Raw genomic sequence first — 12,204 nt, 5'->3', positions numbered from 1 at the left:
AACCATTACTCAGTTGTTGCTACATTGCTTTGCTTGGCTCTTTTTTTCAGTGAGGTAAACATTCATTATCAGTCACTTCTGACGACTGCACCACATTGTGCTGGGCTCTGCTCTTGTTCAGTTCTATTATAACAATGAATGGGAGTTTTAATAGACTGATCCCAGAATAAAGTGATTTTCCTGTGGAGAGGCACTCTGCGGCATCAGCCTTTATTTCCTCGTGTTTAGCAGGAAGAACTGACCTTTCAAATTTTGTAGGATTGTAATTAATAGGTTGTCATTGCAAATCCAAACTTTCTGGTCTTATCAAATGATGTCAGCACCTTTAAATCTAGATGTCCAGTTTTTTGGAGCCACATTATGGTGTCTTTTTTGGCAAAGTGATGGTTAGTGATCCCTTAACCTCAAAAAAAAAAGAACAAAGAACACTTATTCCAAGTTCTTTGTCTTAAAAACCTATCAACCTGACTCTTCAATATTCTTAGTAATTTAGGAGAAACAGATATTTTGGATAAGTTCCTCTGAATGAAGGCATTTCTCTTCATGTCAGACCTTGACACTGCTGAATCAATTCCTCCAGATCTAAGATCCCAAAACTGTAGGCCAATTATTACTTAGTCGCTTGTAGCGTAAATGAGCAAGACTCCTGGAAATTTTAGGCAAATTGAGACCCAGTCACTTATGGTGCCTCATGTTTTTATTTCCCAGTTCTTATTTTCCACAGTGAATTTTGCAAACTTCCATTGAGTCTGTAAGTAATCCGTTCGGCTGAGTAAACAGGCAAGCCTACACGCTCTAGTGATGTCCTTGGGACTGTGGCTGTTCCCATTAATGTCAGCGCGCTCACTTTGATATATGTCAGCATATCCATTTGCAGACTAAAATGCTTTAATATATTTTTTTAAATGCTTGGGTAAATCTCTGCTGCTGAAAGAACATTAAACTCCCATGGCTAAATTCAGCAAAACAGAGAATCAGCAGTTTATCAGGTTGAATCGCAATTGCCTTTCATTAGCCAGCTCAGGGGGCTCCCGGGGCTGACAATATCTATTTACTGCCCTCTGTAACATTTCACCAACACCTCAGTCCACAATCAGAGAGCAAGCAATAAAATAGTTGACTCAGACAGATGACAGAAGCCAACATAATCTTATTTAACCCCGAATGCTCAAATATCTGATTATTTTTGGCCATTGGTTTTATTTTGTAAGAAGACAAAGACTTCGCAGAAGGATAAAACTGAGGTGTATTCTACTCACAAAGTAGAATTAAGATCTCATTTGTTCCATACTAATTCTATCCATCACTAAGGACCCTCATCATCCAGGGCATAGCTTCTTCTTACTACTACCATTGGGGAAGAGTCAAGTCAAGTTTATTGTCATTTAATAATATCCATGTATACAGTGGAACGAGACATTTCTCTGGACCAGGGTGTAAAGCACAGTAGTGTGCATAACGCACAATAATGTATGAAAAATAATGTATAATATGTAATGTTAAAATTGTACAAGGCATTGGTAAGGCCAAATTTGGAATATTGTCTACAGTTCTGGTCACCGAATTATAGGAAAGATATCAATAAATTAGAGAGAGTGCAGAGACAATTTACTAGGATGATACCTGGGTTTCAGCACTTAAGTTACAGAGAAAGGTTGAACAAGTTAGGTCTCTATTCATTGGACCGTAGAAGGTTGAGGGGGGATTTGATCGAGATATTTAAAATTTTGAGAGGGATAGATAGAGTTGACGTGAATAGGCTGTTTCCATTGAGAGTAGGGGAGATTCAAACGAGAGGACATGATTTGAGAGTTAGGGGGCAAAAGTTTAAGAGAAACACGAGGGGGTATTTCTTTACTCAGAGAGTGATAACTGTGTGGAATGAGCTTCTTGTAGAAGTAGTAGAGGCCAGTTCAGTTGTGTCATTTAAGGTAAAATTGGATAGGTATGTGGACAGGAAAGGAGTGGAGGGTTATGGGCTGAGTGCGGGTAGGTGGGACTAGGTGAGATTAAGAGTTCGGCACGGACTAGGAGGGCCGAGATGGCCTGTTTCCGTGCTGTGATTGTTATATGGTTATATAAGTAAGAATTAAATCTACAAATGAATTAAGTATAGATAAACAAAGTAAAGTGCATAAATTAGATTAAATAAAATTAAAATTAATAAAATAAAAAAATTAAAAATAAATTAAATATTTATAGCCTGAAGAAAGAAACAGTTTCTCATCCTGATCATTCTTGTCTTTGTGCATTGGAGTCTCCTGCCTAATGGTAGAAAATCAAAGAGGATGGATGGGTGGGATCCTTGATGATAATAATAAGGGCCTTGCGTATGCAGCACTCCTGATAAATGTCCCAGATGGATGACAGGGTGACCCCTATGATCCTTTCGGCCCTTCTCACGGTTTTTTGTAAGGACTTCTGGTCCAGTGCTCTGTTGCTCCCATACCAGATGGAGATACAGCTTGTCAGGATGCTCTGAATAGTGCTCCTGCAAAATTCAGGTAAGATGGGGGTGGGAAGAGCCTCACTGGCCTCAATATCCTCAAGAAGTAGAGGCACTGCTCAGGGAGATGATATTGAGGGACCAGGTGAGGTCATCCGTGATATGAACTCCCAAGAACATGGTGCAATTAACTTTCTCTACAGAGGAGCCATGTATTCACAGAGGGGGATGGTTCATCTGCACCTTCCAGAAGTCCACAATGATTTTCTTGGTCTTCTCCACATACAGACTGGCCACTCCACTGTCTCTCTGTACTCCATCTTGTCATCATTGTTGATGAGGCCAACCACTATTGTGTCATGTGCAATGACATGGTTTGAGCTGAATGCCACGACACAGTCATGCATCAGCAGTGTAAACAGCAGCGGCTGAGCGCACAGCCCTGGGGAAGCACCAGGAGGTACAGGAGCCTAAAGACCCTCACTCAATGATTCAGAAACACCTTATTCCCTTCCGTCATCTGAATTAATAAATGGTCCATGAACCCATGGCACTACCTTATTAATCCTTTTGTTTATGTTCTTCATTTATTGTTGCAGTTTATGATAATTTTATGTCTTTCCACTGAACATATAAAGTATACAGAAAGGTCTACCATCAAGGACATATATACAGTAATTTTACGGAGGGTGGTGAATTTGTGGAATTTGTTACCACAGGCAGCTATGGAGGCCAGGCTGTTGGAAATGTTTAAGGAGGAGATTGATAGGTGCTTAATTGGTCACAGCATTCAAGGTTACAGGGAGAAGACCAGGGAGTCGGGCTGAGGAGGGAAAAAAGGGATCAGCCATGATTGAATGGTAGAGAAGACTCGATGGGCCAGATGGCCTAATTCTACTTCTATGTCTTGTGTGCTTAGAGAAGGATCCACCATCAAGGACATATGTACAGAAAGGTGCCAGGAATGGTTAGCAATGTTTTTAAGAATGCCACACTCCTGCTCATGAACTGTTTGTCCCACTTCCATCAGGGAAGAGGCTACGAAGCATCCATGCCACTAGACTCAAAAACAGTTACTTACCCCAAGTCTGCAAGATTGATCAACACCTCCACCCATTAACCCATCCCACCCCATACACATTATCCAGTGTCACTTTATGTGCATATACTCAGTCTCTGTTCATAACAGTTACTTGTACATTGTGTTTTATAGGATTGTTTTTATATTTATTGTATTTTTTTTCATTTTCTTTATGCTTATTATGTATTTTACTTGTTCTATGCAAGTCTTAGGCACATATATATGTGTGTGTGTGTGTGTGTGTGTGTGTGTGTGTATATATATAGGGTCATCTTATATATATAGGGTCATCTTATGTCTTTCCAGTTACCAAATAACACTTAATACTGGTTGGGTTGAGTTGTTCTCTGATCCTGCCAATTTACTTGCAAATGTTTTGTCGCCAAGCAAGGGGACATTGTCGGTGCACTATTGATGTTTCCTCGCAAGTAAGTTGCCAAGATCTGAGAACAAGTCAATCCAACTATTAACTACCCAAGCTGCACATCTTCCAAATTATTTCCAGCACTTATTATTACTGAGCTAAGTACCCTTATTCCTGTTTCCCAACCACCTTCCTGTTTTAACCAATATACACTACTGAGCAAAAGTCTTAGGTACCCTAGCTATATAGATTTTTGTACAGTGCTATAATGCATCAAATCCAGAGGAACAATCATTTTGTTCTTCTTTACAATCATGCACTGAAGAATGACAAATGACAATCATGAATCTTGTCAAGCTGCTGCAAAACGATAAATTTCATGTAATCTAAGACAGTGATAATAAATCTGAGCATGATTCTGATATTATGATGTAATACCTAGACTTGCCTCTCTATCAGAAGATTGTGGGTTTGAACCCCAGGCTGAGTTATAAAGTAATTCAACATTAAAGCAGACACTTCGGTCCGAAGTGATGTTGTGGTTTACAGGAGGGATGGAGACAGGCTAAGATCAACGGATCTGGGGTTGAGAGGGTAAACAGCTGGAAGTTCATCAGCACCCACATCACCGTGGACCTCACGTGGTCTGTACACTCCAGCTGTATGGTGATATGGTGAAAAAGGCACAACAGCACCTCTTTCACCTCAGATGGTTGAGGAAATTTGGCATGGGCCCCCAAATCCTAAAAACTCTCTACAGGGGCACAATTGAGACCGTCCTGACCGGCTGCATCACTGCCTGGTATGGGAACTGTACCTCCCTTAATTGCAGGACTCTGCAGAGAGTGGTGCGGACAGCCTAGCGCATCTGTAGTTGTGAACTTCCCATGATTCAGGACATTTACAAGGACAGGTGTGTAAAAAGGGCCCGTAGGATCATTGGTGACTTGAGTCACCCCAACTACAATCTATTCCAGCTGCTACCATCTGGAAATCCGTACCACAGCATCAAAGCCAGGACAAACAGGCTCCGGAACAGCTTCTTCCACTAGGCCATCAGACTGATTAACTCACACTGATTTGAGTGTGCTCTATATTACATTGACTGTTCTATTTATTAGAAATTACTATGATTACATATTGCACATTTAGATGGAGACATAACATAAAGATTTTCACTCAAGTATGTGAAGGGAGTAAGAAATAAAGTCAATCCAATTCAAAAAACTTATCCATGCTAACCACAATGGCCATCTAAACTAATCCCACTTGCCCACCTTTGGCACATAGCCCCCTAAAGCAGGGGTTCCAACCTGGGGTCCATGGACCCCTCAGTTCTTGGTAGGGGTCCACAGCATAGAAAGGTTGGGAACTCCTGCTCTGAACTTTTCCTATCCATATACCTGTCCAAATGTTTTTAAGATGTTAATGTGCCTACCTGAGCTATTTCCTCAATCCATTTACGCACTTTCCTTTGCCTGAAAAAGCTACCCCTCAGTTCCTCAGTTCCTTCTTAAATCTATCTTAAACCTGTGCCCTCTAGTTTTTGAATCCCTCCAGAGACTTGAAGACTGAAATAGAGAGAGGTAGGGGGAAAACGATGGGAAAGATATAGCAAAGTTGCTGCAGAGACTGTCTTTTAGGAGAGATGTTCTACTGGTATTTGATTAAGAGGTCCTAAGCACAGGTTTTTTCTGGGCAACTGGCCATCTGGCCAGTGTTTATCCAGCAGTATAAGATAGATTTGACACTGTGATAATGCCGATGGTGGGAGCTTGCTGTATACAAATTGGCTTCCAGTTCCAGTGACTCTACACAAGAATTGATGTCATCAGGAGCATGCCGCTTTTGAGATAATGTTAAATGCATAATAGAAAAACAAGTATTTGTTTCTATGAAGGTGAATACAGTCGATGTTTTGTGTTGACCTCAAAGAGGATCACACCTGTAGGGTATGCCATAGGGTTTGAAGGCTTGTGTGCCTCAGTGACGCAGAGAGCTACGCTGGCTGGAGTCAAAGCTTTAAGCTTTGGCCCATGCCAAACAAGTCAAGGGGCCAAACAAGAGGTCCACCAGTGCTCCAGGTTCAGGGGTTCAACTCAGGACTAATAACTGACTGTTAAAACAAAACTGTTATGGAAACAGCAGTGAAGAATTCTTCTACACCTGTGCGTGAAGTTCCTGAGTCTCCACCCAGGACTTGCATGACTGACAGAAGTGAAAACTGAGCTACTGACAAAATGAAGGAAGCCCTGAACACTACCAGAGATGGAGGAGTTTCATTGTAGCCCTAAAAACCAGTGGCATAATGGGCAGTTGGTAGATAGGGTTTCATGTTGAGATCCTTTATCAGGACTGGAAACAAAGAGGGTAGAAGCTAAAATAAGAAGGTGCAAGGAGGGGGAAGGGCTAGCCCCCCCTTCCCCTCACCACCTTTTTTTTTGGCTTCAACCCCATTGTTTTCCAATTCTGCAGAAGAGTCTTGACTCAAAACGATGATTGTTTATTCCCTCATCAATGCTGCCTGACCAGCTGAGTTCCTCCAGTATTTTGTGTCTGTTGCTCTGGATTTCCAGCATCTGCAGAATCTCTTGTGTTTGTTTCTTTTCCCCTATTAAGTTGAACTAAACTCATTTTCTTATTGTGTTCTGGTGCAGATAAAGACCACTTTGAGGAACTGAAGAAGCATCTTTCTTCGCGTGCACTGTTCAGTGGATGTGAGATGCACCCCATTGACTTTGAGAAGGTAAACTAACCACGCCTGCTGATTCATCAGCGAAGTTCAGCTACACTGTGTTATTTTCCCTTCCAAAAGACATAGGAGCAGAATTAGACAATTTGTCCCATCAAGTCTGATCTGCCATTCTATCATGTCTGATTTATTGTCCCTCTCAACCATATTCTACTACTTTCTCCCTGTAATCATTGACACCCTGACCAATCAGGAGCCTATCAACTTCCGCTTTAAATATACCCATTGACTTGGCCTTCCCAGTTGTCTGTGGCAAGAAATTCCACTGATCCTCTGGCTAAAGAATTTCTCCTCATCTCTTTTCTGAAGGGACACCTATCTATTCTGAGGCTATGTCCTCTGGTCCTAGACTCCCCCATTTGGGAACATTTTGTAGGCTTTTGTGTTGCCAGATTGAGTGGAGTAATCGTCATCTCAGTTTATTTCTAATTTACTGCTTGATGCTCAACGCAACTAGTGTGCTCTTTTCCTTGAGAGCACAAGGAACCCTGTAAACCCAAATCACCACAGACAGGACTCAACAGAATGGACGCAAGAATGATGTTCCCCCAGGCCAGGATTCTAGCGACATGAGCCGCAGTCTCACAATGCCATCTAAGGCAGTTCACATTTAATTGTCATTCAACTATACAGCTAAATGAAATAGTGTTTTTCTAGGGCCAAATTGCAACACACAATACACACGGTCACACACAGCACACAGCACATACAGTCACAAAATAATATTAGTCCCTAAGTGGCATGGGCTAAAGATTGATGGTGCATGAGATGTTGTCCTGGAGCCATGTTTCTTTGAGCACAAGCATGCAAATGAGTCAGCTGTAGATGAAGACAATCCAGCTTATCTTTGATGAAAAAACAGGTGATGCTGTGGCATGAGAGCCTGGTCTGTGAAGGATGAGGCCCTGCAGTCAGTTGCGGCATGAGGCACGAGACCAAGGCCCTGCTGTCAGTCTGAGCATGAGGCACGAGGCCAAAGACCCTGCTGTCAGTCTGAGCATGAGTCCTAAGACCCTGCTGTCAGTCTGAGCATGAGTCCCAAGGCCCTGCTGTTAGTCTGAGCGTGAGGCATGAGGCCCAAGGCCCTGCTGTTAGTCTGAGCATGAGTCCTAAGACCCTGCTGTTAGTCTGAGCATGAGTCCCAAGGCCCTGCTGTTAGTCTGAGCGTGAGGCATGAGGCCCAAGGCCCTGCTGTTAGTCTGAGCGTGAGGCATGAGGCCCAAGGCCCTGCTGTTAGTCTGAGCATGAGTCCTAAGACCCTGCTGTTAGTCTGAGCATGAGTCCCAAGGCCCTGCTGTTAGTCTGAGCGTGAGGCATGAGGCCCAAGGCCCTGCTGTTAGTCTGAGCATGAGTCCCAAGGCCCTGCTGTTAGTCTGAGCATGAGTCCCAAGGCCCTGCTGTTAGTCTGAGCGTGAGGCATGAGGCCCAAGGCCCTGCTGTTAGTCTGAGCGTGAGGCATGAGGCCCAAGGCCCTGCTGTTAGTCTGAGCATGAGTCCCAAGGCCCTGCTGTTAGTCTGAGCATGAGTCCTAAGACCCTGCTGTTAGTCTGAGCATGAGTCCCAAGGCCCTGCTGTTAGTCTGAGCGTGAGGCATGAGGCCCAAGGCCCTGCTGTTAGTCTGAGCATGAGTCCCAAGGCCCTGCTGTTAGTCTGAGCATGAGTCCTAAGACCCTGCTGTTAGTCTGAGCATGAGTCCCAAGGCCCTGCTGTTAGTCTGAGCGTGAGGCATGAGGCCCAAGGCCCTGCTGTTAGTCTGAGCATGAGTCCTAAGACCCTGCTTTCAGTCTGAGCATGAGTCCCAAGGCCCTGCTGTTAGTCTGAGCGTGAGGCATGAGGCCCAAGGCCCTGCTGTTAGTCTGAGCATGAGTCCTAAGACCCTGCTGTTAGTCTGAGCATGAGTCCCAAGGCCCTGCTGTTAGTCTGAGCGTGAGGCATGAGGCCCAAGGCCCTGCTGTTAGTCTGAGCATGAGTCCTAAGACCCTGCTTTCAGTCTGAGCATGAGTCCCAAGGCCCTGCTGTTAGTCTGAGCGTGAGGCATGAGTCCCAAGGCCCTGCTGTTAGTCTGAGCATGAGGAATGAGGCCCAAGGCCCTGCTGTTCGTCTCACTAAAGAACCAGGCTTGTAGTATTTTGTGTTACCAATATCAATCAGAGTCCTGTGGTCATAAGAAAAACATTTACTACAAAAATTTGGTCCATTTATTGGACCCAGAGAGACTGCTGGGACCAGACAATGACCATCTCACCAGAAGTCAATCGTTAGACTGAGATGCGAAAAAATTTCTTCTCAAAGAGAGTGGAATTCTTTGCCATAGAAGATTATGAAAGGCCAAGCCTTTAAGAAGGAGGTTTTTGAAAGTAAAACACAAGGACAGTGATGGGAACGGAGCAGAAACAAGTTAGAAGATCAGCCATAATCATGTTGAATTGTGGAGTAGGTTTAAAGGGCTGATTGGTGCAACTCCTACTTCTATGTTTCTACTCCAAACGTAAAATTTTGAAAATATTTGAAGTACTTAGCAACTAAGGATGGGCTATTTCTGTCCACAGACATGTCAGGAACAGCAAAAAGATAAGCAAATTGCTGATTAAAAACATGTGGAGAATGAATGGAGTTAAGGACCCTCATCACCAAGACATGCCCTCTTCTCATTACTACCATCAGGGAGGAGGTGGAAGAGCCTCAGAGGAAGAGCAGTACTTCCCTTCTCCCATCAGATTAATGATAGTACATGAGCCCATGAAGACCTCCTCCCTACTTTGCTCTCTTTTTGCACTATTTTATATTTCGTTTAGTAATCTATAGTAATTTTTTCTGTATTGCAAAGTACTTCTGTCACAAAGCAACTAATTTCACCACATCGATCAGTGAGGATAACCTGATTCTGAATCTGAAAGAGAAATTAAATGGTAGAATGAGAGACAAAGTGATCATGTACAGAAAGGGAAGTCAGAGCTAAAGAAAAGCAGAATTATTTATGCTTTGTTCCACTGGCACTCTTCTTTGTGTAGTATATTCTTTTTACAATGCATCATGGAATAAACCTTGCTGGAGAAGCTCAGCAGGCCTGGCTGCATCTATGGAAAAAGGTACAGTCAATATTTCAAGCCAAAAAACCTTTAGCAGGACTGGGAAAAGAAAAAGCTGGGGAGTAGATTTAAAAGGTGGGGGGAGGAGAGAGAGAAAAACCTGGATAGGTGAAACCTGGAGGGGGGAGGACAAAGTAAAGAGCTGGAAAGTTGATTGGTGAAAGAGACAGAAGGCCATGGAAGAAAGAAAAGGGGGAAAGGAGCACCAGAGGGAGGCAATGGGTGGGCAAGAAGATGAGGTGAGAGAGGGAAAAGGGGATGGGAAATGGAGAAGGGGGCGAGTTCGGGGGCATTACCGAAAGTTTGAGATATTGGTGTTCATGCTATCAGGTTGGAGGCGACCCAAATGGAATATATGGTGTTGTTCCTCCAATCTGTGGCCTCATCATGACAATGGAGGATGCCATGAATGGACATTTTGGAAGTGGAATTAAAATGGGTGGCCACTGGGAGATCCCACTTTTTCTGGTGAATGGAGTGTAGATGCTTGGCAAAGTGGTCTCCACGTCTACATCGGATCTCACCAATGTACAGCACCAAACACAGTAAGTCAACCCAACAGACTCAAGGGTGAAGTATCGCCTCACCTGGAAGGACTGTTTGGATCCCTAAATGGTAGTGAGGGAGGAGGTATTGGGGCAGGTGTAGCATTCATTCCATTTGCAAGGATAATGCCAGGAAGGAGATTAGTGGGGAGGGATGAATGGACAAGGGAGTCGAGTAGGTAGCGATCCCTGTGGAAAGCAAAAAGTGGGGGGGAGGGAAAGTGGAGGGACTTGACAGGTCTTCTGTAGAAAGGAATAATGAGTGGTGTTTCAGGCTGAGACACGGGATAAAACTATTTGGTAAATGAGGTTATTATTATCACTGTACCAAGGCACAGCCAAAGTAACCCTAGTGCATGCTCTCCATACAAATCATTTCAACAGATAAGCACATTGAGTTAGTACATAGGAATACTGTAACAGAATGCAGAATGAAGTGTTACAGGTAGACTATAAAGTGCAAGGCCCTAACAAATGTAGATTGTGAGATCAAGAGTCCATCTTATACAAAGGGACCATTCATTAGCCTTATAACATGAGGTAAAAGCTGTTCTTGAGGCTGGTAGCATGTGCTTTCAGGGTTTTGTATCTTCTGCCCAATGAAAAGGAGGAGAAGAAGGAATCTCTGGGGAAGATGGTCCTTGAATATATTGGCTGCTTGTCTGAGGCAGGCTGGGTCTGTGGCAGGAAGTTGATACTATGATGTGTTCACATGTCCCAGCATTTTCTTGCAGTCTCAGTTTCTATGCCAAGCCATGGTGCATGTGAATAAAATGTCATTTGTGTTGCAGCTATAAAAAATTGTTGAGAGTCAAAGCAGGCATGCCAAATTTCTTCAGCTTCCTGAAGAAGTAAAGGTACTGGTGAGATTTCTTGTCCATGGAGTCGTTCCATACCCAATCCTGATAGGATCCTATGTAGCCAATGTCAGTCATGTTGTCGTTCAGAGGTTGACATCCCTGGTTAAGGAATCGAAGGAAGGTGGTGCTGGCGAGGACAAAAGGAAAACATGTTACCTTTATAGTCAAAGCAACTCCAAGTGGCAACCTGAAGAATTTATTTATTGGAGTACAGCGCAAAGTAGGCCTTCCAGTCCTTCGAGCTGCATTGCCCAGTATTCCTCGGTTAACCTGAGGCTAATCACAGGACAGTTTACAATGACCGATTAACCTACTAACCAGTAGGAGCTAGATAGGTATCTTATGGATAGGGGAATCAAGGGACATGGGGACAAGGCAGGAACTGGGTATTGATAGTAGATGATCAGCCATGATCTCAAAATGGCGGTGCAGGCTCGAAGGGCTGAATGGTCTACTTCTGCACCTATTGTCTATTGTCTTTGGATTTTGGGAGGAAACTGGAGCACTCAGGAAAATCCAACGCATTCCACGGGGAAGGCATACAGATTCCTTACAGATGATATCGGAATTGAACTCTGAAATCTAATACCCCGAGCTGTTAAAACATTCTGCTAATTGCTACACCACCATGGCAAGTTAGTTCTTCCGAAGTAATGACTTGATTCAGTAGTAGAATCAAACAGCATAGATAAGGCCCTTCCACCCATTGAATCAACACCTGATTCCATTGATCCGACAAATCAGCTTTGATTTGTGAGGTTGCTCGGTGAAAGTTCACCAGACAGGATGGTACATTGTTTGTAAAAAAAAAGTCTAGAGTAAATTAGGCCTGTATTCCTTAGAAATCAGAAATTTAGAAATCATTGGAATATATCACCTCTTAAATGTTTGAGCATTGCCCAATTGGAGATCATAAACCTAAGAAACCATAGTTCACTTAGGTTCATCAATTGAATAGAAAAGGCAGTGATTCACGGCAGTTTCGAGCTTTGAACATCACCTAGTCAGAGATTGGAAGCCTGAGAAGATAAAGCTCACTCAGGTACCCTGAATAATTAGAAATGGCA

The 12,204-nt window shown here is 43.4% G+C and overlaps 1 protein-coding gene across 7 annotated transcripts in view; it reads left to right on the top strand.

The window, feature by feature from the left end:
- The window catches only part of LOC132378004 (ubiquitin-like modifier-activating enzyme 1), a 416,994-nt gene that overhangs the window by 191,923 nt on the left and 212,867 nt on the right, over positions 1-12,204 (top strand). For all 7 annotated transcript variants that reach the window (XM_059944584.1, XM_059944583.1, XM_059944586.1 and 4 more), the window contains one exon: positions 6,549-6,637. In XM_059944584.1, coding sequence (XP_059800567.1) covers positions 6,549-6,637 — 89 coding nt within the window. The remainder of the gene's footprint in view (positions 1-6,548; positions 6,638-12,204) is intronic.

Source organism: Hypanus sabinus, chromosome 19 (assembly GCF_030144855.1).
Source record: "Hypanus sabinus isolate sHypSab1 chromosome 19, sHypSab1.hap1, whole genome shotgun sequence".
Taxonomy (NCBI): domain Eukaryota; kingdom Metazoa; phylum Chordata; class Chondrichthyes; order Myliobatiformes; family Dasyatidae; genus Hypanus; species Hypanus sabinus.
The sequence above is the reverse complement of the archived record's forward strand: the minus strand, read 5'-3'. Positions and strand labels throughout refer to the sequence as shown.